This window comes from Martes martes (assembly GCF_963455335.1).
Source record: "Martes martes genome assembly, chromosome: 11".
Lineage (NCBI taxonomy): Eukaryota > Metazoa > Chordata > Mammalia > Carnivora > Mustelidae > Martes > Martes martes.
Genome location: NC_137899.1, coordinates 28712557 through 28739970, shown reverse-complemented (window position 1 = coordinate 28739970; position 27414 = coordinate 28712557). Strand labels below are relative to the sequence as shown.

Below are 27414 nucleotides of genomic sequence, written 5' to 3'. Positions count from 1 at the left end.
AAAGGTTTTCAGTGGGACAAATTGGGATTGTATATGCCTTCATGATTTTCAATGTAATGATGAACTATGTTCTTTAAATTTTCATTTTGGCACTTTTTAGGTTTTCATTTGTTTCATGAGTTCTGTGTCTAATTTGGCATTTTATTGGTGTTAATTTGTTGAATTTATGGGGAAATAATGAAGACTTCATGTGTGGCCCATCATCTTCTGTCCACATCCCCAAGATTTTGGCCGTGCTGAGTTTAGACCTTCTCTAGCAGTAAAGATACAGAAGGACGACAGTGAAAGATGAAGATTCTGTTATGACCAAGACATCCTTAATTTCAAACTTAAAATTCTTTTAGTACGTATAGTAGTATATGTGCATAGTTATTTTCTTCTTCAGATTTTCATTTTATGTTAGTGTGTAGTTACTACAAAGTTAATCTATTCATATAATCATATAAATACCAAGAAGCCTCCCTGAGGATAGGAGTCTATAAAGGACTGTTACATTTATATATGTGTTATATCTGCACTTCATTTGTGTTCGATATAAATAGTAAGGTATATATTTCAATGTGAATGAGTATCAAATATTTAAATGCCATTGTATCTTAAATATATAACCATAAACTCCTGGTCTTAACTATGATTTATACATGTCAAAAATGGTAAGTTTTAAAAATTTCTAAGCTCTCTATTTAGAAAGATGACGCTAATGCATTTGTCAGAAAAATAAAAACTGTTTGAAATATTTTGAAAATTTAAATACCTAAAATACTATTTCAAATCTTAATCATGATTTTACTTTGTATAAATGCACATATGTATACATTTCATGTATGTATAGCCTTCCAGTGAGGTACTTTTTCTAGCAAACTGCATTGATTGAAATTTCATTTAAAAACCCCTTAAGCTAGGGGCGCCTGGTTGGCTCAGTCAGTTAAGTGTTTGCCTTCGGCTCCGGTCATGATCTCGGGGTCCTGGGATTGAACCCTGCATTGGGCTCTCTGCTCCTCTTCCCTCTTCCTGTGCCCCTCTCCACCACTCATGCTCTATCAAATAAATAGAATCTAAAAAAAAAAAAACCCAAAACTCCGAATACCTTAAGCTAGGGAAAAAAGTATCCTCCCGTAATCTATATTTTGATGTTGATAGCACAGATGTCAACTCTTTCTGAGCTAAGGGAAAGAATTGTTTAGAAGTGGACATAACAATGTTCATAAATTTTAGAGAAGATTTCATTTTCAGAACACATCTTTATGCTCAAACAACTAGTAATACCTGTGAAAGATTTATTAAATAAAAGATGCTAAATTTTAGACAATAACAGATTTTTTTTCTCCAAAGATTTTATTTATTTGAGAGGGAGGGAGAGAGAGCATGAACAGGGGGAGGAGAAGGGGGAGAGGGAGAAGCAGGCTTACCCCTGAGCAGGGACCCTGATGTGGGGCTCCATTCTAGGACCCTAGGGTCATGACCTGAGCTGAAGGCAGGCACAACCGCCTGAGCCACCCAGGCACCCCAGTAGCAGGAAATATTAAAATTTGGTTTAAAAAAATAGTAAAATGATAAAATGGGTTCCAGTTGGTGGAAGGATCACTGGGCACATCTTTGGACGGAAGGGAATAAATTTGCTTTCAGGAGAAGCTTTGAGAATTACAAAGAAATGATAAGTTGAAAGGCAATGTCATTATATTTGGAATTTCCAAAGGCATAAAAATGTTTTTGCTGTGCTCACACACACACACACAAATTTGTTTGAAGTTTTGACAGTGTCTAGAAGGGCTATTATAACTAAGGGCTTTTAAAATAAGTTAAATGGTACTGACTATGTGCATTATAAGTATACATGAGTTTAAATAGATAATAGAAAAATACCTGGTTCCCATAGTGATTCTCAGACACACACATCCCTACCTTCTTCTAGAAGGTATTGCTACTTTTTTAAAGGATATGTAATTTTAAAAAGTAGAAAAAATTTCAAAAAGAGTTAATGAAATACAGAAGCATTTTTTAGAAAATGGAATTATAATTGATACCTAACAATCTAGTAGTTTCAGGTATACAGCATAATGATTTGATACCTGTACACATTGTGGAATGATCACATTAAGTCTAGTTATCTATCACTAAGGTAAGTTAAAAAAAAAAAAAAACTTTCTTGCAGTGAGAACTCTTGAGATTTACTCTTAGCTGCTTTCAAGTATGCAATCCAATATTGACTATAGTCACCATGTTGTACATTCTGCCCCCATGACTTAATTTATAACTCAAACTTTGTATCTCCTGACCTTCTTCACCCACCCACCCCGAACCCTCCTCCCTTTGGCAACCACCAATCTGTTTGCTGTTTCTATGAGTTTTGTTTTGTTCATTCATGTGTTTTTGTTTTGTTTTGTTTTGTTTGTTTAAGATTCCACATACAATTGAAATTATTTGGTATTTGTCTGTGGTTCATTTCACTTAGCAAAATACACTGCAGGTCCATCCATTTTGTTGCAAATGGCAAGATGTCATTCATTCTTTTTATGTGTGGGTAATATTTCACCGTGAAATATTTTATTGTATACACACACACCACATCTTTTTCATTTATCTGTCCAAAGACACCTGGGCTGCTCCCAAACCTTGGCTATTGTAAATAAGGCTGCAGTAAACATAGGTGTGCATATATCTTTTCCAATTCATGTTTTTGTGTGTTTTGTTTGGTTGGCATATTTAGTTTTCTTTGTTTTGTTTTGTTTTGTTTTTTGATAAATACCCAGAAGTGGAATTGCTAAATCATAAGGTAGTTCTATTTTTAATTTCTTTTTCTATTTTTAAGTTTTTTGGTGAACCTCCATATTGTTTTCCATAGTGGCTGTACCAATTTACGTTCCCATCAGTGGCACACCGAGTGTTCCCTTTCCCCCATATCCTCACTAACACTTGTACTTGTCTTCTTGATACCTGCCGTTGTGACTGGTGTGCGGTGGTATCTCGTTGTGGTTTTGATTTGCCTTTTCCAGATGATGAGTGATGTTGAGTATCTTCTCATCTGTCTCTTGGCCATCTGCATGTCTCCTTTGGAAAAATGTCTGTTTAGGTTCTCTTTATGTGTTTTAGTTGGATTGTTTCTTGGTTTTTTTGTTGTCATTGAGTAGCGTGAGTTCTTAAAGTACTTTGGATATTACTCCTTTCCAGATTCATGATATTCAAATAAGTTCCTGATTTCAGTCAGTTACCTTTTCATTTTGTTGATGATTCCCTTCACTGCTCAGAAGCTTTCTAGTTTGATGTAGTCCAGTGAATTTTTGTTCTTGTTGCTCTTAGCTTTGGAGTCGGATTCAAAAAATTATTACCAAGACTGACATCAAGAAGTTCACTGCCTGTTTTCCTTTAAGAGTTTTATAAATTCAGATTTTGCACTCAAGTCTCTAATCCCTATATTTTTTAAAAAATTTTTTAAAAGATTTTATTTATTTGACAGAGATCACAAGTAGGCAGAGAGGCAGGCAGAGAGAGAGAGAAGGAAGCAGGCTCCCTGCCGAGCAGAGAGCCTGATGCAGGGCTCGATCCCAGGACCCTGAGATCATGACCTGAGCTGAAGGCAGAGGCTTTAACCCACTGAGCCACTCAGGTGCCCCTCTAATCCCTATTTTAAATTAATATTTGCATATGGTGTAAGGTAAGGATTCAGTTACATTCTTTTTGCATATAGTTGTCCAGTGTTTCCAGCAGTATTTACTGAAGGGACGATTCTTCTCTGCTGCATGATCTCGCCTCTGTCATTGTAAATTAATTGATCATATATGCTTGAGTTTATTTCTGGGTTTTCTCTTCTGTTCCATTGACCTATGTATATGTTTTTATGCACAGGCTTTTGCATTTAAACCCAAAATGTTGGCAATGTCATATTTATGAATAGCAGATAAAAAGGCAAAAAAAAAGTGAGATTGATACTCTAGTAAAATAAATATAAGAGATTTTCGGTTGAATCAAAGAAACGAAAGGCTTTGCTTCAGACTGATTTGGAAGGTCAGAGAAACTGACAAGTAATAGAAAAGGTACTGGCTTCCATCAGTTTGATACAGAACGTAAAGTGACAAGAAAGTACAGGCTTCTTTTACAAATGTGAATAAGATTAATATCAAAGAAAAGACATTTTGCCAAGAATGACAAAATCCATTTCAGTAAGCCATCCATGTTTTTATCAGAATGTTAACTGTGTGTTTTTTATTTCTTCTTAACAACTGCCTAATGTTGTCTGAGGAAACATAAGATTTAAAAAGTCTTGATCTGTTTGTTACCTCTTGATACTACATTTTCCTGAAAGGCCGATTGAAATTTTCTTTTTCGGAGTAGAAGTGTGGTAGGCTTCTCCATAATTAAATCTTGTCACTCTTGCCTTCTGAGGAATCAGGGTGGTTGGCATTTGTGCATTCAGAGCTGATACTGATTTAAATCATTGCTGAAAGTCAAAGGTGGTAAGTGCATTGCAGAAGAGAGCCTCACAGTGATGGTGAGAAGAGACTGTTTGGCAATTTGAAGTGTTTTTATAATACATCTACGACTCCTGTGGTAGAACTTTATGGTCTTAGAAGCCCATGTAATCATCGAGCCTCGGTCTCCTGAGGCTCCATAAGTGTAAAGCAGAACAGATCACCTCATCATTCTGAGGGAGGCAGAAGGGAAATTGCTGCTTCTCCGAGTACGCAGTGAGCATTAGTTACAGTGTTCTACATACAAGACGTGCAGGCATTGTATCCCTGGGTACTTGATTTAAGTCAATAACTATTTTAAAAAGCAAAATTTATTTATTTATTTTTTTAAAAAGCAAATTTTTTAAAAAAAGGCAGGAGATGATGTGTTTTTATTGGTTTTAGTATCTTTATTTCCCCTCTCAATGGACTGTGAGGCATGCATAGATACGTGGAATTTGTATTCAGTGCATTTATTTTAATGCAGATGTGAAAATCAGATTTGAAAGGCACATTTTGCTTTTCATTAAATGAGAACTTTGAGTGTCTGGGTGGCTCAGTCCGTTAATGTCTGCCTTCAGCTCAGGTCATGATCCCAGGACCCTGAGATCCAGGCCTGGATCAGGCTCCTTGCTCAGCGGGGAGTCTGCTTCTCCTTCTCCCTCAGTCTCCCCCTGCTTGTGCTCGCTTGCTCTCTGTCTGACAAATAAATAAAATATTTGGAAAAAAAAACTTTAGACATAAAGCATTCTGCTCACTGGTTACTTTTTATGGGGAAAAATGTTCTTGTTTATAAGAGGTCCACATTGTTTCCTTTTGGCAATCTCTCTTTGATCCGTAAAGTACTTGAGGATCTACAGTGCTTAATGGTGTCAGTAATGAACTTCATCCAAACCAGTACTTTGAGGAGTTACTGAAACAGTGACTCCTCAACCTGATTCTTCCATGTGGCTTTCATAGCTAAGCTATAGATTGAATTCTCTAAGTGCCTGTAAGATAACCCTTTTTAATGGATATCTTCACAGGTACTCCCTATTATGCTTAAAATTGAGTTCCTCACTGTTGTCCTAAATATCCTCTGTGCTCCAGTGTTCATACCTTTGTTAATAGTGCTGTTCAGGCCCAAGCCAGAAAACCAGTTTTCTTTTTTTCCCTCTTTCCTATTGTCTGTCACTACAATCTGCAGATGATTTCTATTCTTTCTTTCTTTTTAAAAAGATTTACTTTTTTAAGAAAGAGACAGAGAGGTGGGGAGGGGCAGACGCAGAAGGGGAGAATCTCAAGCCAACTCCCCAATGAGTGTGAGATCAGAACTTGATCTCACCACCCTGAGATTATGACCTGAGGCAAAATCAAGAGTCGAATGTTCCACTAAGTCACCCAGGCATCCCTCTGCGCTTCATCTTTTGAATCTCTTTGCATTCTCCAGGTGTACCACTTTTTTTTTAAGTTCAGACCACTAGTACTCTTCACTAACCTGACCACACTCGTTGTCTCTGTTCCCCATTCACATCTGTCTTCTCATCTATATTGTCTTCATTCATAGTAACTTCTGAGGGAAGTCTCAAGTGCAAATATTTCTTTTGCACATCAGCTTATATGTCTCTGTAATTCTCAGAATAAATATTTATTTTGTTTTTAGTACTTGCAGATTATCATAGCTGTGTGTCTCTAATCCTAATCTGCCCCTGTTGTCCCACAACCCCCCCTCCCTTCAATCGTTTTGAAAAGCATCCAGCTCCCAGAATGCCTCTTTAAAAACAAATCAAGCAACATCCAGCAAAAATCCCTGTGCCCTGCATGGGGTGATCACTGAATCAACCCCCTCGCCTTCCTACCATGTCTCCAAGTCCTCTTTAAAACTGTGTTTGCCACCTCCTCCAGGAACTCGGAGTGACTGTCACACCTTCCTCTGAATCTCTGAAAACATTTACTTAGCTTCATAGGCAGGTTTACTGTTACTAGAATCTGGGATCCAAAAGCAAAATTTGATGTAAGCTACTTTAATTTCTCTCTCTGTCTTTATTAGATTTAGAGTAACTTGAAGAATTTTCACAATTTATTTGATTTTAATTCCAAGAGCCTTGTCAAGGATTATGAATGTTTTTTGAATGATTGAATACAGTGCTGGAATTAGACCTTCACCTCTCTAGAATTTCATTTATTATAGTAAAAGTGCCCAAACCATTTTTGATCTATTCTACATTCTTTTGTGACACATGTGATCTGTTGGGATATTTTGGCATTGCAGGAAGACTGTTGTAAGTTTTTATCCTTGAAAAACTGTTCTAGATCATGAAGCCATTCTGTTGCTCTCTGAATTTCCCATTTGTCAGTATCGTTAGTGTCTGTTATCTCCTTAGGATGGTTTATATCCTATCAGTTGCTCCATGCTGAGTCCTTTGTCTCTCATGTCTCAGCTTAAAGTATTTCTTCAGAGAGAACATTCCTGACAGTCTAGTCTCACGTAGTCACCCAGTCAATCTCTGTGACCTCCCCAGTTTCAATTATTTAAACAACACTGAACAACTCTGATAGGTTATTATTTATTCAGGTGTTTATTGTGTGTGGCTTCCACTAGGATGTTACAAGGCTTGACTGTGGGAATGACCCTGTAGTTCTGAAGAAAGAGTCTGCTAATGCTGGCCCACCGACCCACCGCTTACTTTTGTAATTACCGTGTTATTTATATATCTTTTTATTTGAGTATAGTTGATATACAGTGTTAGATTAGTTCCAGGGGTACAACACAGTGATTTGTCAGGTTTATACATCGTTATGTTCACCACAAGTGTACCTCCCATCTGTCCCCACACATCACTACACTGTTCTGTCATTGACTGTATTCATTACGCTTTGGATTTTTTATGTAAGTTTTTTTTTATTCCTGTGACTTACTCCATAACTGGAGGTCTATATCTTCCACTCCCTTCCTCCAGTTTTGCCAGCCCCTATCCCCTCTGGCAACCATCGGGTTGTTATCTGGATATAGAAGTTTGAATCTGTTCTTTGTTTATTAATATGCTATTTTAGATAAAATTTATGACTGAAATCATAATCAAATCTCAGTCTGGCTTAGCATAATACCTTTTAGGAATATCCATGTTGTCTTGAATAGCAAGATCCCATCCTTTTCTATGGGTGTGAATTATGTATATAAAATACATACATATGTATGTATGTGTATACCACATGTTCTTTATCCGTTTCTCTATTGATGGACACTTAGATTCCTTTCATAGCTTGGCTATTATAAAGAATGCTACAGTAAACAAAGGAGTGCATGTGTCTTTTCAAATTATGTGTTGCTTTTTTTTTTTTAGGTTAATATCCATAAGTGGAATTACTGGAGCATAGGGTATTTCTCTTCATAATTTTTTAAGGAACGTCCATACTGTTTTCTGTAGTGGCTGTCCCAGTTTGCGTTCCTATCAACCATGTACAATCGTTCCTTTTTCTCCACATCTTCGCCAACACTTTTTTGTCTTTTTTTTTTTTTTGAACTTGAGCCACGTAAATAAAGTTTTATGGGGACAAAGTCACATCCATTTGTTAATGTGTGGCTTCTGGCACCTTTTTTCTACAGTTTTAGCGTGAGTCATTGTGACAGAGACCATGTGGGCCATAGACCTAAAAGTTTTTCCTATCTGGTCCTTCAAGAAAAGTATTTGCCAGCTCCTGCTCAAGGGCCTAGATCAGTGCCTGACATAGAAGAGGAGTTCAGTAAATGTTTGTTAGATGAGTGTACGATAGAAACTAGGTGAGTAAGAATGGAAGCACACAAATTGGGAGATACTTAGTAGGGAGCTTCTTAGATATTTGTGTTGACCTCAAGGGCTTCCTAATAACTGGGCTACGGTGTGTATACACCAACTTCTTCAAAGCGTGTATATTAAAAGGGGCTGATCTATTACCGAACTTGAAGTGAAGCCGAAGAGATGACCAGCGTGATGGGAATCCTCCAGTTCAGATGCTGATAACACTTGCCTGTCACTTTGAATCGAAGGGAGGAGAAGGAATTCTTGGGTCATTTGTACCTGCTTAGAATGTAGCATAATGAAGGTTAAACTAAAAGTGTTTTACCCTTTACTGAAAATTACCTCTAACTTCAAAAGCTGACCTAACACATGAGACTACAAGTAACATATTTATTTAGTTTTTTATTTACTTAAAACTACTTTTGAGTAATTACTCATGTTAATCATTACTGATCTTTGAATTCCTACTATGCATTAAATGTAGCGTTCTTTGCATTTTCCTAACAACCCTGGATATCCTAGGTACTGTTCTCTCCATCTTCTACCTGAAAAACTAGAACCGTAATCCATTTGTTCAGTTTGCCAGTGTTGTATAACTGCGTATTAAACACAGAATGGTCTTATCCCGTTACCTTTTCCACCATGTTCTAGGCATTGGAGGAAAATAAATAACCCAGTGTCTACCCTAGTAACGGACAGTATAATAAGGAAGCATGCAAATAAACAAGGATGGTGAAATGTGGGAAGCATGGGATTGAGGTTTACAGAAGAAGCTGTAGGAGAGTGGGGAGGTTTATTGTCTGCTAAATGAGGGGCAGATGGGGTGGAAAAATCACAGAAGACCCCGCAGAGAAGGTGATGCCGGCTGTCCTAAGAGAGAAGGGAGGAGATCGACAAGTGGGCATGGTAGACCGAGTCCAAAGCCAGAAGACAGTATGTGCAGTGCTGTGGGAGGCAGGTGGCAGCACTGCCTGCTCTGAGGAAGGCACAGATCTCATTAGAGCTTGGGTTTATGGCACATGGAAAAGCAATGGAAGACCCAACTGGGAGGTTGGGAAGACAACCAGGGAGGACCAGCTTTTATGGAGAATACCTGAAGACTTAGCATTAGGGAGGGCATTTGCAGAGTAGAACACTGTGGCAACAGCGGGAGGAATGGGTGAAAGGGAGGGGAAATTGAAAGCGGGGAGACTATCTGAAGCTTATTGCTAAAGACCTAAGTGAATGTGGCCCTAGAGTAAGAGAAGATGAGTACATAGGGGCTCGCACAAACATGGCCTGGTCCTTTACCATCTTGTTACGTTTCACAGATCAAAAAAACCTTTAAGCCGTTTCTAATAGTTCGTGCAAATGATTTGTTTTGAGCAGGTGTTGAATCGTTTATATTTTAAAACTATGTCGAAATTACATGAACTTCTTCCCCTGTTTGATTTTGATAAAGCTTTTGTGGAACATTTAGGTATGATTTATTAATTTATTATTGAACACCTGATTTATTAAAATGGAAAAAAATAATTATTCCTTATTAAATTATTTGCTGAACAACACAGCCAGGATTGATAAATGCAAACTTCATGTGTCAGTAACTGTAACATGTACATTAAAATCTGAACAAATCACGCTCAGCGTGATGTAAGTATCCTGAAAGCTGACAATTGATGTATTTTTGTAGATGTCTATTTGTATAAGTAGCAAAGTATGTCCTAAGGGTTCTGCTGGTGTGTATGCTAGATGCATAGGGACAAATCTACTCACGTGCAAGCAGAGATACAAGGATATTAACTTCATGTCTTAGAAATGACATTAGAGGGGCGCCTGGGTGGCTCAGTCGTTAAGCGTCTGCCTTCGGCTCAGCTCATGATCCCAGGGCCTGGGATCGAGCCCCACATCCGGCTCCCTGCTGGGCAGGCAGCCTGCTTCTCTTTCTCCCACTCCCCCTGCTTGCGTTCCCTCTCTCCCTCTGTCTCTGTCAAATAAATAGATAAAATCTTTAAAAAAAAGAAAAAAAAAGAAATGGTTGATTTTATTCACAAGTCTGTAACAATCTAGTTCAATATCTTAGATTTGTTTTGTTTTCACTGTGAAATCCGTGCGTGGTGTTTCCACCAAACGATTGCTCTTGTTCCCGGCCGGCTACCACATTCTATGTTTCTGTGCCTCTGCTCTTTCCACCTTAAAATCACCAGGCAACTCTTGGTGCTGAAACTGGTTGATGCAAACCCCCGCGCACCAGGCAGCCTGTGCCTCACTGACCGCATCACCCTGTTCCCCAGGAGCCTTGTTATCCTTCTTCCTCAGCCGTGTCTTGTTAGTCAGCTCTAGTATTTTATGAACCTTGTTAGTGAATTCAGTCCAGTTTGACACGCAGACGCTGAATTGCCTGCGCACTTAGGCGGTCTGCGAGCTAAGGCAAAGGGTTTCCCAGGTCTAATTTGGTCCGTAATTCTCAGCCGCAGTTTCTTCTCAGCTTTACCAGAACTGTGTGTTCAGAACTCAACGCACACGTGTGCGTGACACACGTGACACACTTTCTCCCACCGGAATTTCAGTGTGTCTCTGCTGTATTCAGGGCCGCGTTCACCAGTGTGGCTTGATTTCAGGAGCACTGGAAGTGTCCCGTTGCCAAAAATTACCTCCTCCCCCAAATTACGTGGTACATTAAAGGATATCATTGTTTTTTCTTTCAGTTCGCATTCTCTTATCATGTCAGTGGTTTTGGAACTGTTAACGCACTTTTTTCTTCATGTAATGTAAAATGAGGTCGTGTTGTTGGCCATTAATTTGGGGCCAAAGTGAGAGAAAGTGTTCTTTGAGGCTAGGGGAGAACACAAGGTTTTAATTCCTTCTCCTAGCGTTTCAGCAGCTCTGTCAGAATTGTTCCATCAGGGTATTTTTATTTTTGTGGTTTTTTTTTTTTTTTTTTTAAGATTTGAGAGAGAGAGAGAAAGAAAGGAGAGCGAGTGCACAAGTAGTGGGAGGGGCAAAGGGAGAAGAAGAGAGAATCTCACGCAGAGTCCATGCTGGGGAAGAGCCCAACGTGGGGCTCGATCCCGGGACCCTGAGATCAGGATCTGAGCCGAAATAAAAAATGAGCCACCTAGGCGCCCCCTTCAGGATATTTTTTAAAAAATCGTTTGTATGCTGGTAAGGACTGGGGATATTTCTTGTGCAGTTAGTAAGTCACAGGGTTCTAAGTTCATGTAATCTTGAACACGGCTCTGTGAAGCAGACGTCTCATTAGTCCCATTGTGCAGGTGAGGAAAAGGAGGTTTGAGAGAGGGTCATTTTCCTGAGGTCAGTTAATTCCTTCTGGCATCAAGACCTGGGGTCTCTGAGTGGGAAGGCAGTCAGTGAGCATAGTCCTTGATTACACTACATATATTCAAATAGAAAAGTCATAAACGCCAAGTATTTGAGTAAAGGATCCCACCAGGAAAATATTATATGTGTTTTTAAAAAAACAAACAAAACCCTTGATCTGAGGTGTTGAAAATTTGGTCTTAATTGAGTATTCGCATAGGGCTCCCAACTCCATTTGACTGACCTCAGAGTTTATTTTTTGGGGGGAATTCCCATATTTTATTTCACTTTTTAAAGTTTAAATTAAAGATGTTTAGGGCATTTTTAGGTATTTTCATTTGTTCAAAATGTAGCAGGCTCTTTGTTTACTGAAATAAAAAGACTAATATATAGTAATAGGTATTTAACTTTTTAAAAACAGTTTTAATTACAAATAGTCAAATTTATGATAAAAATGACATTGGAACAGTATCATTGGGAGAAATTGGATCATCTTCAGGCAATTACTCCAAAATTGCTGGTTTATATTTACACATTATGTTTTCACATTTTAAATGACAATATTTCAGTCACATGATTCCAGTGAAGAATACCTCTCCATGTGAGAGCTTCTAAATAAAGCAGATGGAAGGGAAGTGGGTTCATTACAAAATAAATAGAATTACAGTCTCACTGCTCTATATAAAAGGAGTGTTGCTGTTCAAGTAAAATAACTGACAGGACTACCATAATACGCTGAGCCATGGAAGGAATCTTTCATCTGTGTCGAACAGCTAAAGGAGATATGTACCATACAGGTTTATAAGCAGCTGAGGAAAGGATTGTAATCATAACCGTTGTTCATGAATTGCATTTTATTCATAAACTTGTTGGACGTTCACACTAAGCCTGCAGATCATCTAGGGTCCTTACTGTATTTGAGGTTTTTTCCCCCCCAGATGAAAACAGAAACACAAGGGGTTAAATAATTAAAGTAGCCTGTTGTACCAGTGATAAAGACTGTTGGCTACCAAAGTTACTCATCATTTATTTGGTCTTGATGATACTAGAAACAGAAAAACTTAGAATGCCTGAAGGGTAAAACAAAGGTTTTTCTTGTTTCCTATACTTAAAATATTTCTTAAGCAGAATCCCTACAAGCCTCCAAGAAGAATCTTACAAGTAATTATCATTTTATTGGAAGTGACATTAAAATCCTTCAATTAATAAACATGACATTAGATCCCAGTGTCTTCCATTTCCCTTGCATTATTCTTATTTTCTGTAATGACAAAGTGGATTTCTTCTGAGCTCCTTCTATGCATGCCATAATTTGCAGATTTCATTAAAGCAGAACAGCTGGGTTCTGGGCATTAGCCAGGTGCTCCGTCTATGGGAAACTAAAGAGAGAGGGAGCAGGGCCAGAAATCTCCATAATAGGGAGGTTAGAGAACTGACAAGGACAAGGGCCTTTTAATATTTGTACCAAATTCACTGTAGGAATACGGCTTATCTCCTCATCAGGGTCCACATGTGCCTTTGGAGCCGTCTGTTCAGCCTTCCCCAGTGGGAGGTAGATTCTGGTGCCGGAGACGTGATTAGAGAGATGAGATTTGGTCCTCCAATCTCCCTGTACTTTATTAATCTTTCATTTACACTGGGATTAGATGAGATTCCATTAGCCAAATCCACTGAAAAGATTCGTTCATTTTAATATTTATGCACACTGTCTGGTCCTTAAAGTGGATTCTTTTTGTGTGTGTACTTAATTGGATCAGTGGATTTCTTGTTATTAACATTTTTCTTTTCAGAGATGATGAATAAAATTAGTGACATCTGGTTCAGCTCCACCGTTAAATATAACTTTTAATAACTACCTTATGTACTATAGGATAAAATGAACATTTGCTATGAAGATAAAATCAGTTTAGTTTAGAAACACATAGTAAGCATTGACTCATTAAAAGAAAAAATAAAGCAAAACTGTAATATTCTGTGCATGTCCAAAAATGGGGGGTAAAGGATGATACTTAATGATACTGAAAAGTGGCTTTGAAACCCTTACTCAGGTGTGAGAATAGTGTCTTAGAATTTGAGACTAAAATGAAAATTTGTCCAAAACAAAGGATATGATAACGTGGCCCAAAGTATTAATTTACTATCATGAAGTAGTGTTTTTAAACGATATTAACTTTCACTTTGAAGAAATTTTGTTTTGGCTTTGTGTTGACACTGTTCATTGAATAGATTATTATTTTTTTAAGATTTTATTTGTTTAACAGAGAGAGACACAAGGAGAGAGGGAACACAACAGGGGGAGTGGAGGAGGGAGAAACAGGCTTCCCACTGGGCAGCGAGCCCGATGCGGGGCTCGATCCCAGGACCCCAGGATTATGGCCTGAGCGGAAGGCAGACACTTAACACCTGAGCCACCCAGGCACCTGGAGAATATTGCTTTTTAAAAAGTGCATTAATGTCCTGTGTTTATAGTTGTACTTAAGCAAGATTCCCCAACTTGGCATTGTTGACTTTTTGAGCTGGTAATTGTCTGTGGTGGGGCCCTCCTGTGCACGGCAGGATGGTCAGAGCATCCCTGGTCTCTCCCCACTAGATTCTAGTAGGCGCTTGCGGATCTTGACAATCACAATGTCTCTAGGCATTGCTGACTATTCCTTGGGGAGGAATAGTGGTCTCAATTGAGAAACAGTGTGCTACAAAAGTACAGTTATTTTTTTTTCATATTTAAAGTTTTAAATAATCAGAGCTACGTATATAATGAAAGCTTAGAAATCGGTTGCTCATAAACAGTACAAATTTAGAATCGGACACAATTGAGTGCTGTCTCTAAAGCTCTCACTGTGTTTGTTTTGTCAAATTGAAAGTCTTTCCTAGGTTTTATTTTTGTCATAATAAAAAAGGAGATACTATTAGTATCTCGAAGTGCCATTCTAAAAGTTAAATGGCATAATGTACTTCCTGCCACAGTATGTGGTTAACTAAATATCACTGACTTTATCAGTTGCTATAGTTTAAATAACCCATACCAATGTTACCTAAATGCAAGGCTATAATAGAGCAGTATTATTAGTTAAAAGGAAATAGTATATTAAACATTTTGACCAGTTCTCCTGTTTTTTACTTATGTAACTGTAACATATATAGCATGGTTAAACAAAAGTAATTTTAGTATCTATTTTGTTTCATGGCTTTAATATCTATGGGTCTTACCTAAGACTGCTCAGAACTGTCTTGTATTTCAGAAAATGCATTTTTGATGTAGACTTACCAAAGTTATTTTATATTTTGAATAAATCCTACTACATTTTTTCTTTATTTTTACTAGCTTCTATCTGTTTCATTTAAAAGATTTGGTTGACATTTATGGGCATTACAAATAATCTTAAGGTTTTTCAAATAGTCATATGCTTTGAAAGCATGATGAAGCCTTGAGCCTTGACTAAGTCAAGAAAATGCCTTCAAATTTAAATGGGAGCAGTAGTGCGACGCTGTTTGGGGTTGAAATTTGTGGAGGAAAATGGGATTCAGAACTTGTCAATGATTTTGTAATCCATGTCATAAGTCTGATGTAGGTTTAAGTCCTGTATCTTAGAAGAATTAGCAGGAAATGTAAGGTACTTCTTTTGTCCTGTTATAAATTAGATTTTTCTTTGTTACCTTGAGAAGCCAGATTGAACAATAGAAAGTTCTGAAAGAGAATTGCTGAACACCAAGGCCTTGCTTTTGAAAACTAACTATAGGAAGAATAGAGATGGATGCTTGGCCTTCTGAATCAATTAACAGGGAAATCCTGTCATACCATTCAGAATAGAGGTCCGAGTCAAGGTTGACTTTTCCAGCATTCATGGCTTCTAACAGGCTTAGCCTTGCATATTTATAAAAGACTTTTTTTTTTTTTTTGCAAAATAAGACATTCTTACAAAGATAAAAATCTCCATTTCTTAGAAGTGATCATAAAATGAGGACTAACTTTACTCTTCACGCAGCCATAAGACACTTAGTTAAGTTCATTTAGTAATTGGCACTAGGTTCAGGGCTAGATCACTGTAGACCAGTTCGTCTTCCACAGTGGGGGGATAAAAACTGTAGGCTACTCCTGTGCTTGTAAGATTTATTCAACCGAGAAATTCAAAGTTGGTGTGAATGGAGAACATTAGAAGGTTGCAGGGAGCAGTGAGTAAAAGGGCATGAGTGAATGTAGCACATGTTAACTAATGCAATACGCACACAATGTGTAATTGAAAATATGAAATAAGATATTTTAAATATTGTTAAACCTATAGAAAAGTAGCAGAGCTGTTATCTGTGTTCTTAAGTATATCTGTCTAAAAGCATGAAGTTCTTTTTGGGGCCAAGAAATATTGCAGGATTTCTGAAAAAAAATAATTTATTTTGAAATCCCTATATGAAATACTTTTTGGCTACCAATTTCTATCATAATTTCTGCAATTAGATGGAACACTTTGCATTTTGGTTTCTTTGTGTAGACATTCAAATAAAGATCGTGACTTACAGAAAAGTAATTGCTTTCAAAATCCTTGGTAATATACAATGACAAAGGCAAACAAAGTATGCTGAATTTTAGTGAGTCAGGATGCCACAATTACTCATTGAGTGTTGAGTCTTTATCAGAAAGAACAATATATTTTCATATTCCTATTGAACAGTAATATTGAAAATAATTTTCTGAGGTATTTGGGCTCGTTTTGGTTTTTTTTTTTTCATCATAAAAAGATTACGTTTTATATCTTTTAAGTACTATGTTCTTAGGGAAGAGGAAGAGACTGAAAATACTGGTTGAGGACAGAAAGGCACAGCTTAACCACATAAACACTTGGCAATACAAAACAAACAAAAAATCTAACAGTAACTTTTAACTTTTCTAATACACCTGGCTTTCTATACAGTTGTGCCAAAAGAATTACTTAAAAACATCTTCCTAAGTAAAGTCTACTTATGAATTTAAATAAGAGAGAGAGGGAAAGAAAGAAAAAAGAAGTGTAGGTAATTATAATGGAAGTAGCAGGGCAAGAGAATAGATTCAGGAAATGACATAAACTTCATTTCACCAGGTCCAATAATCTGCATTAGTTTCAATCTTCTATCATCTGCAGATTACCCAGTTATTTTAGTATTGTGCAGCCTGAGTTATGCTAATGGCATAGAAATGGAGAGAGAGGAGATACCAAATGATTCTGGAAAAGCTATTTAATTTTATAAGGTTAAGCAGATAAAAGTTTGTTCACTTTAGGAACCCAGCTTAAGAAACTAAAATAAGATAGATGTATTAGTCTAATGTAATACATAGCATGGATTAGAAAAAAATATAGCCAAATAGCCAAGAGGGGTCTGAAATAGCATTCATACTTTCCAGTTGGCTTTGATGCTTTACATATTTTTTTAATATATTTTAACTTGTTCAGTATAGTTGGAGAAAAAAAAATTTCTAATGAAGCAATTTATTTTACTTTGTAGTTTTGGTGTTTTCAGGAATTGGAACAGTATGATTGTTCTCTCTAAACGTCTCTCTAAAGTTCTCTGAAGAAAGACTGGAGCTAGCTTTGCACTCCCGCAACAGATTCTTTGATTTTGATTTCTTGCTTCGGATGTTCAAGTAAAGATAATGACTAACAGAATAATGATGGCACTAAGAAAATCTTGATAAACAGACAAGGGCAAATGGAAGCATCTGTAGCCCTAATCTGGGATTAAGCCTTGCACCTCTGACAGAGATACAGTTCCCTTTCTTTCATTTGAATGTAACTTAAAATCCATTCAGGCGCCTATTACTGTAGATTCTTTATGTCCCTGGCTCATTTGCAGATGAACAAGTTTTGAGAAAAACATTTTGATACCTACTTCATTAATGTCTTATCTGCAAAGGAATTTTCAGATACATAAAGTGCAAACTTTAGGACCCATCACCATTATAAGAATATTCTGGGATGCCTGGGTGGCTCAGTCAGTTAAGCGTCTGCCTTCCGCTCAAGTCATGATTCCAAGGTCCTGGGATGGAGTCCAGCCTCTGGGTCCCTGCTCAGCAGGGAGTCTGCTTCTCCTCTCCCACTCCCCTTGCTTGTGTTCCCTCTCTTGCTATCTCTCTCTGTGTCAAATAAATAAATAAAATCTTAAAAAAAAAAAATCAGAGCTTGACTTCCCCCCAGTACCTAAAGTACAATTAACAATCAGCATATCAAAGCCTGATAGTTAGTAGGTGTTATCAAATAAAACTAAGAAAACAATCAGCAGTCTTGAAAACAAATAAAACTTTATTAAAAATAATTAGATATCAGTTGTTGCTTGATGTGAATTAAAGTGAAGGAAATTGAAGAGATAGAGTGGATTGGCAACTAATAAAGTGTATCTGAATCATAAATAAACATGATTATTTGTTCAGTAGAATATTACTGTAAAATTCATGAATGTTTAAAGAAAAGTACAATGTTCCTCTTTTTCTGTGATGTTTTGTATATAACTATAAATATTCATGAATAGTATTAGTTCAGGTTATCTATGTGAATATGAATTTTTATATAATGGGTCACTTAATGTTCATTGGATCATGCTTTTGAATATAAATTCACTAGTATCTCAGACACACCGTGGATCTGACCCAGCTCATGAATATTCACACACACAACTGATCTTTCTGCAAGTAATCACATCCATAAAGATGGCAATCTTGTTAGTTCTCAATAATGAGAAATGCATTTGGATGCCGGTCCCAGGACAATTTCACAATACCCTTGTTTTCATTTTTTTTTTTTTTTTGGTAAATGATAAGCTTAAAAATATAAACACATATGCTGTGCATCTTTCTTGTTAGAAATTCTTTTATTTCTTTGACCTTTACAAATTATTGGGTGTGATTTAACCTTGACTGCATTTGCTTCCTTCATTTGCTGTGGTCCCAGAAAATAGAAATTAAGCAGTATCTCCAGTCCTTATCCCACACGCATTTCCACTGTTTAGGCTTGACCGTAGATTTTCAAGTGCACAATGGTCCAGTCTCCTGATCTGCTGGGGGCATGGTACATATATTCCATATAAGGGGGGAAAAAGATGTGAGATGATGTATGTCATCCTTTTGTGTAAAGGGAAAATAATATTCTAAGCTAAGTAAATGTTCACTGTGTTAGAAATAAGATGCTCTGATCACGGAGCCCCATAATGATACACTAAACCCCACCTTATGGTAGCTTCTTTTTCATTATAATGGATGGCAAATGTTTTTAGTACCTATCCAAGTTCAATCAGCAGTTGTAAGTAAGAATCAAAATCCGTAGCCCTTAGTAGACTCATTCTCTAATATGTAATTGAACTAACCAGAGAAAAAGAACCATTGCTCACAAAGATAGGTAGTAAAGGGGTGCCTGGCTGGCTCAGTGTGTTAAGCCTCTGCCTTCAGCTCAGGTCATGATCTCAGGGTCCTGGGATAGAGCCCCGCATCTGGCTCTTTGCTCAGCAGGGAGACTGCTTCCCCCGCCCCTCTCTGCTTGCCTCTCTGCCTACTTGTGATCTCTGTCTGTCAAATAAATAAATAAAATCTTAAAAAAAAAAAAGTAGTAAAGCATCAGCTACTTTGGATTTCTAACATTGGTATTGTCAAGCCTCTGAATGAGTGTTCTCTTTGTCAAGATGTATACATTTGTTGTTGTGTAAACACAGTTAACAGACTATGTTAGATGGCAAACATCTTTTTTTTTTTTTCCCCATTCTCGTAAGGACCAAATTATGTTAGAGTGTTACAGAGAATCATCAGTAGTTGAGGGAAGTGTGACCATTAAACTCTGTCCTGAGGCGCTCGGTAGGTTTCTTCTTCAGAGCTGAGCTGCTTCAAGGGGAGGTATGCGTCCCCCCACCCCTGCTCAACTGGGAGAGCTGCTGTTGCCTGTTCTGTGTATCACAGTGTTCTCCACAGGGGGCGGTTTTGTTTGTATTCTGACAATGTTGGAGAACGTGGTGCTTATCATAGCTGGTGGGGGTGGGTGGGCGGGGGTGGTTACTGACATCTAATGGGTAGAGGCCATAGGCGCTGCTAAACAATCCACAAAGCACAGAATAGCTCCCACAACAAAGAGTTACCCAGCCCAGATGGTCAACATGGCTTCCGTCATATAAAAATTTGTCTGGAGAAATAATTCCTTGTTTAAACCCGTTGACAAGCATCGCGTTAGAGCACTCTCAGAGATAAGCTGATGAAAAGCTGTAACATTATTTGGCAAATAAATGATGGATTCAAATAGTAATAATAAATTTGAATTTTTCCTTTTTTCTTTTCCTTTTTTTTTTTTTTTCATCAGCAACAATTGTGTTAAATGAACTCAACTGGACAAGTGCCTTAGATGAAGTTTTCAAAAAAAATCGAGAGGAAGATCCTTCATTGCTGTGGCAGGTGTTTGGCAGTGCCACGGGCCTTGCCCGGTATTACCCAGGTAAGTGCTCGATGACTCAGTAGGTGTGCAATAAAATGTAAGTACCAGACTTAATATTTCTTTATTTCTAATATCTGTTAGCTTCTCCCATATTGTGAGAAAAAGATATCACGCCACTTTGATAAGGAAAGCGTATTCTTCCTTACATGGTTCTGTATCTACCCAAATCACGTTAAACCGAGAGGCCTCGGGCGCAGCTGCAGCTCTTGGCGTCTGGAGTCCGGCCAGGCTGCAGTGGTGCCGTGAGCAGGTGTCTGTGTACTTGGGACAGGAGGTTATCATGAATCTTAAAACAATTCTGAGACGAGGGTCCATCTGCTCAGCACGGACAACGTGTTGAATAGCAGTGGAGAATGGAACAGAATTTTTAGAAGCTCCCTGAAATATTTCTCCAGATTTCAAGTCAGTGTTGTTTTATCTGAAGAGTGTTGATGCTTTGCTTTAATCAGTGAATGGGGATTTGTTCAAATAAGTATGATGAGAAATAAAATGAAAATTCAAAGAAAATAGAGCTCGTGTAAGTATCCGGTTGGATTACTTTTGAGGGCATCTTCGTGATGATATGTATTCAGAGAAGATCAATGTATTTTACACATTAAAATGAATGAACCCTTTTGTAATATCCTTTATTCTCACAAAGGAGGGTAAGGAGAAATAAATCAGGAACAAAAAAGAAAAGTATATGATGTGTATAGATCCCAGGAACCTGTTGAAGAGACTAAGTGAAATGTCTGCTGGTATTTTTAAATTCACCTTTTAGAGCAGGCTGACAAGCACAAATGCTTTTTGCTTGATCTTTATGGGATGTTAGGTAATTTGGCTTGAAACAATTGTGATATATAGAAGATTTTTTTTGTGAGACTGAAGTTTTCTAAGTGTTTTTAGCAAGCAGAATTATTCACAATAAAAAGTCACACCAGTGAAAATGGGGCGAAATAGGCATTAGCTAATCTGTAGCTTTGTATGGCAATAACATTTAATAGACAATTATGTGGCCCTCCTCAGACTGAATAGCACTCAGATTAGGTAGACATTCTGCATGGATGTGAACGCCAGATGGTAAGATCAGTGACAGGTCTTTTATAGAAACCCACTAGGCTAGTCAAGACCTACTTTATTTTTCATTGTTGAAAAAAATCACGAGTTGATAAAATAATGTTAGTATCTATGTAATATGTAATCGAATTCCATATCAAACTCTCTGCTTATGGGGCCCCTGCTTCTCCCTCTCCCTGCTCCGCCTGCTTGTTCTCTCTCTTTCTCTGTCAAATAAATAAATAGGGAAATTCTTTTTAAAAAAAAAAACAACCTTAAAGTTATTTAGGTTTTTATATAGTTTATGAAGTTTATAATTTTATATTTAGGTACTTATATCAGGTCTCACAAAACATTTCTAAGTGTCATTTTGAAACATAGTAATTAGATGCTTGGTGACCTATTCAGTAATACACAGATATAAGAATACATCTGTCAATAACTTACAGCATTATATGGCTGTAAAGTCTTCTAAAATATATTGCCTCGTTACAAATTCCATGTATGAGAAATTGATGGAAAGGTGGAAAAAGAAGAGAGAAAATTAGTGTAATAATAAAAAACCAAGAGCCCAGTACCAAAGGGAAATTGATGCTGAGCAAAATGACAGAGACAAAGATTCTAAGAGAAACAGGAAGGGGGAACAGAGGGAAGATTGCATTAAGAAGAAAGGAGAGAGAAAACATGGGGTCAAGAGGAGGAAGGAAAGATAGGTTGACTTATGAGCATTTTTTAAAGATGGTTCTTTTCACAAATAACAGCTAACTTTCAGCCTTATTAATTATCTTCTACATTATTTCATTTTAAATGCTAATCAAAGGTAATAGCTTTGATTTTTTTTCTTAACCCTCTTCATATATTTTTAAATTTGTTGACATTTGTCCACTTTATCTTGGAAAAGATTTTTCAGTGTTTAATTTAGCTGAATCCTTATGATACCTCCGTAATATTAGCCATGGGAGCAACCCTCAGCCTCTCACGATACTCAATTTTTCAACAAAGGTGTGCCAGAAAGTTGGTTCACTGTGGGACTGATGGCTTGAATTCATTTAAAATGGCTGTCTTTTAAAATGGCTGTCATTTAAAATGGCTGTCTTGACTGCTATGGAATACACTTGATGTAATTGAAACTTTGGTGATCTTTTCCTAAGTTCCTTTTATTTCATTTTGTTTCTGACTACCTTTTGACATACGATGGGTACAACTTGATGAGTTGGGAGATAAGTATACACTCCTGATACCATTGCTACAGTCAGTATTGTAAACCTATCCATCATCTCTAGAAGTTTCTTCCCACCGTCTTATTATTCTATTTTTTGTGATAAGAGGGTTAGCAAATATTTAGATGCGTAATATAGTATTTTTAACTATAGGTGTTACATTAAATAGAAGATCTCTAGGGTTTATTCCTCCTGCATAATTGAAACTTCGTATCCTCTGACTAGTACCTCCCCATTTCCCACATGCCCCAGCCCCAGGCAACCACCATTCTGCCCCACTTCTGTGACCTTACTCTTTCAGATTTCTCATGGAAGTGGTATCATGTAGTATTTTTCTTTCTTTGTTTGGCTTATTTCCCTTGGTGTGATAGTCTCTGGGTTCATACATGTTGTCACAAATGGCAGGATTACCTCCCCCCCTTTTTTGTTTTGTTTTTGTTTAAAAGCTGAATGAATTGGTTGTTTTTTTTTTTTTTTAATATTACGCATGTAATAGAACCAAGTCTCTTTACCAAAGACATTAAGATAATATTAAAATTTAGACCTAAGCCACCTTTTTTTTTGTTGATGCTGACAGGCTTTTAATGCATCAAACACTTTGTTCAAGTTTAAAGACTTTTTTTTTTTTTTTTTAAGTGAAGTCATTTTTAAAAGTTAGTCAGGAAGTCATACTTTTTTCCTCTGATATTACCATTTTGATACAGGTCAGGATAAGGAAGAGTGCCTCATCCCTAATAAATGTCTGTTAAAGTAAAGGTCAAAAATAGCCTTTAATATTGTTAATTATTTTACTATGAATGGAAATAGAATATGTGTTACTTTTATATACTTGGATTTTTATATAACAAGATTTATACCTCAGGCTTAGATCTCCCTAGTAGCTGTGAGAAACTGGTTGGATTTTCTAAATTTTCTCAGCCTTGATCATCGAATCTGGAAAACAAAACAAAACAAGAAAACCCACTAACTTCTCAGTTTATTCCCTGAAGGTTGTTACCAATGAGATAATAAACTGTAAAGTACTTTGGAAATAGAAAACAGTAGGCATTTTTACAAGAGTGAGTATCAACTAGAATAATTTTGCCTAAATTCATTTTGGTCTTCATGTGAGAAATCGAAGAACATAATTGAGATTAGATTCAGTTGACAAGGAAACTGAAATAGCCATCTGTTTATAACCCCTTCCACATTTCTAAGCAGTAATATCTACCAGTTAACACCACATGGTGGAGGTGGTCCGGAGATGAAGGTTTTAGCCTCTGACCTTGGTTAAGACACTTCTCAATGGGAGTTCCAGGTAAAAAAAAAGTTGCCCTGTTAGGTTTGAATTTCACACAGACAGCAAAGAATTTTTTAATATAGTTATGCAATATTTGGGAAATATACTAAAAATATCTGATCTTTATCAAAATTCAGATTTAACTGGGTGTCCTATATTTCTTTTAGCTAGATCTATCAGCTGTATCTGTCACGCTCTGAGTTTCTGCATTTGTAATACAGGAAAATCAGCTTCCACATTATGTCATAGAATTCGTGTGGGGATCAAACAGAATTTATTATATTAATCTAAGTATAGAGATTTTATATAAAAAAATTCTGTCAACTATCTTTTAAAAACTTTTTGCCGGGGCACCTGGGTGGCTCAGTGGGTTAAAGCCTCTGCCTTCGGCTCAGGTCATGATCTCAGGGTTCTGGGATCAAGCCCTGAATCCAGCTCTCTGCTCAGTGGGGAGCCCGCTTCCCCTTCTTTCTCTGCCTACCTCTGCCTACTTGTGATCTCTGTCTGTCAAATAAATAAATAAAATCTTTAAAAAAAAAATTTTTTTTTTTGCCACATGGGTGCCTGGGTGGCTCAGTCTGTTAAGTGTCTGCCTTTGGTTCAGGTCATGATCCCAGGGTCCGGGTTGTGTGATAATGGAAAGGACAGCATATTGGGTGAAGAAGAGGTCTTGATGCATGTGAAAAGTTCTATCAGCAGAGTTGCTTACTTTGCCTAAGTCATGTTATGTCATGTTATACCTGTGAGCCTATTTCGTCACCAGTTAATTTGGGATGATGGAAGATGATTTCCAGCGCAGACACTAACATTACCTACTTAAATGTTGAGGCTTCAGTAGTTGCGAAGTCCACAGTCTTTGTTGTGGGACAAGAAGTCCTAGGACTCGCTTCGTGGCATAACTGAAGCCAGAGCCCATGTCTAGAGCCATCTTCATTGAGTATGTGCTAACTGGAAAATCACTTTAATTTATGAGTGCCTTCCTTTGGAAGCTTTTAAATGATTTGGATAAATGAACTTTAAAGCTATTAAACTGCTTTCAAGAGCTGTCAACCTTGTGAATTTTTACCCGTCGTTAAAACAGAGGTACAAATTATTCATTTACCTATTAATATCTCCTGCAAGTGTTTTAATTCCTGCTGTAATTGGGATTGTAATTAGGAATTAGTGGCTCACTGAAATGCCGATGGAAGCAGTACTTACTTTTTTTTTTCAGATAATTAGTTGTATTTGTAGGAAAAAAAAAACAACCAAAAATCTACTTCATTTTCATATGACATTTTCTTAACGTCTTATTAAGCACTTGTTCTTTCTCTGCCCTCCTTCATTTGTTCATTTCAAAACCATGGGATTACAATAAAGTGACCTATTACTTGTTGAGTTAGTGTTAAATATACCTCTGGGAGACAATTCTTTCTTGTTACGTCTGCTAAGATTTGCTAGAATAAAATGCAAAAGAACCTGTGTGCAAAGTGTATGAAGTGACATATTTTTTCCTTATGGATGGTCAGTTGGTCTTGAGTTGTTTAATACTTTTTGGAAAAGAGTTCAGAAGTACTTGAAACATCAATCAGCAGATGACAGCTTCATCCAAAGAATACTTTTTTCCCCCCTTCTTGGTTATTGATGAAGGCAGCATTTGTGATCGATTTCTAGTCAGTTTGAAGAAAATGGGATAGTGTTAGAGCCTTGATATTCCTGGTATGTATAGAAGTACTGTTTCCGGTGATCAGTTATCTTTTTTAAAAAATGCCATTTTCTTTTTTACTTTGCCATTCGTGAATGGATGCAAGGTTTAACTATAAATGTATCGTATTTGCAGATCGCTGTATAAACAAACTTGAGATGGAAATGATTACACTGTCATGTTTTTATGCTAGTAATTCTTAAAATCCAGTATACTGGTTAGGAATACTACCAATTACAAAAATGATTTGATTTCAACATTATGGAAGTTAGTTTCTCCCTTAAGTCAGCATATCTGTCATTGTGTAGACAGGAGCTAATAGGGACGCTACCCAAAGAAGGGGTCCATGGCCTGTTTGATTTCTGTCATCTGAGTGTGGCCTCTGCCTTTGGCCCACCACTGTTACTTGTGTTCTTTCTTAAGGGACAAAGAATGGTATTCTTCCTCCTGTTGAGGGTACTTGTTGGACGTCACATAAAACCTTTCCTGTTGTGGGATGTTGGCCAGAATTTAGCGGCCTCCTGGGCTCAGTTACCTTCAAGGTGGTCATTATGCAGCTGACGAAGCAGAGGCTCTACTAGGTGAGAAGGAGAGAAGAGATACTTGGGGACAAAAACACCTCTGACATGGTTACTCTGTGCACATGTGTGTTTGATTTTTTATTTTTTAAAGCTTTTAAAGAGATTTTACTTAGAGAGAGAAAGATCAAGTGCATAGAGGCAGAGGGAGAAGCAGACTCCCCACTGAGCAGGCAGCCCAACTCAGGGCTCGATCCCAGGACCCTGACACCATGAGCTTGAGCTGAAGGCAGACGCTTAACCCACTGAGCCACTTAGGTGCCCCCAAATGAGTGTTTTAAAAGACCAAATTTTTCCTATCTGCCTGATATTTTAATCTAATTAGGGAGTCATCCTTTATATATCTTGAAATTTAGATTACCATACAGATCACTAAATGATTAAATGTCAGATAAATTAGACCACTCTAACAATAGATTTGTTATAGGAGTTTTGAAAAAGGCAAAGTGATTAGAGACCAGAGTTATGGGCTTGGTTTATGAACTATGGATTGAAAAATCAAATTGAAGGAAAAAAGGCAAAGCCTAATCAGAAGGAAGAAAGGCACCAAGTGAGAAACGGAGATGAGCATGTACTGTGAGAGGCTAGTAAGCCCAGTTAATCTAAGAGTTGGTTACAGAAGTGTGCTATCAGATCCAAACTTTGATTAATGGCAGATTACGTGGCTTTTAATGTCAGAATTCTTTGGGATTTAATGTGTAGGAAAATACCACTGACATTCTGAGCAGTGGAATATAGTAGCTAAAAGAGTGTATATTCTCATTGGAAGGAGAAACACCAAGAGAACCTTGACCAGAAGGTACACTATTGTAACGATCAGATGTGGGATGTTAAAGATGTGAACAGGGACCAAACAGGAATCAATTTTTTAAATTTTTAAAAATACTTTGTTTATTCATTTGAGAGGCAGAAAGAGAGAGAATGAGTGATGGGGAGGGGCAGAGGGAGAGAAAGAAGCAGATTCCCCGCTGAGCAGGAAACCTGACATGTGACTCGATCCCAGGACCCGGAGATCATGATCTGAGCCAAAGGCTGATATTTAACCGACCGAACCCCTACCCCAGGCACCTCCAAATAGGAATTTAAAAAGGAGACTCTTGGATAGAAAAAAATGAGGATATTAGAGACGTTACAAAAAAACATATTGATACACTTTTATATTGCAAAGTGATTACCAGTGCAGTGTTGGGTAACACCTCCCTGTCACCTCACGTAATTGTCATTTCTCTTTTGTGGTGAGACCATTTCAGATGCCGTTTCTTAGTGACTTCCAAGTAGGTAATGTATTACTAACTATATCACCATGCTGTACCTCCAGAACTTACTCATCTTTTGACTGGACGTTTGTACCCTTTGGCCAACCTCACTCTATAATTTCTCCCCCCGCCCCAGGCCACCATCATTCTACTCTGTGGGTTCAGCTTCCTTAGGTTCCACATGTAAGAGAGATCATATAATATTTATTGTTCTCCGTCTGACTTTTTCACTTAGCACTGCCCAGAGAAGTGTATCAAGTTAATGCATTGTTGTATCTGAATTATATCTGATAAAATAAATGAATTTGGTGACAGACACAAGGTGTAAGTTAAGATGACTGTCATATTTAGTTTGAGTGGATATGAGAATGTTGGCACTGTATACTGAAAAAAAAAAATACCAGAAGGATTTTTATTTGGGGAGTAA

At 37.3% G+C, this 27414-nt stretch overlaps 1 protein-coding gene across 7 annotated transcripts in view; it reads left to right on the top strand.

Moving 5' to 3' along the window:
* Positions 1–27414, top strand: part of CACNA2D1 (calcium voltage-gated channel auxiliary subunit alpha2delta 1) — a 499615-nt gene that overhangs the window by 343025 nt on the left and 129176 nt on the right. For all 7 annotated transcript variants that reach the window (XM_080818060.1, XM_080818058.1, XM_080818059.1 and 4 more), the window contains exon 7: positions 19804–19935. In XM_080818060.1, coding sequence (XP_080674186.1) covers positions 19804–19935 — 132 coding nt within the window. The remainder of the gene's footprint in view (positions 1–19803; positions 19936–27414) is intronic.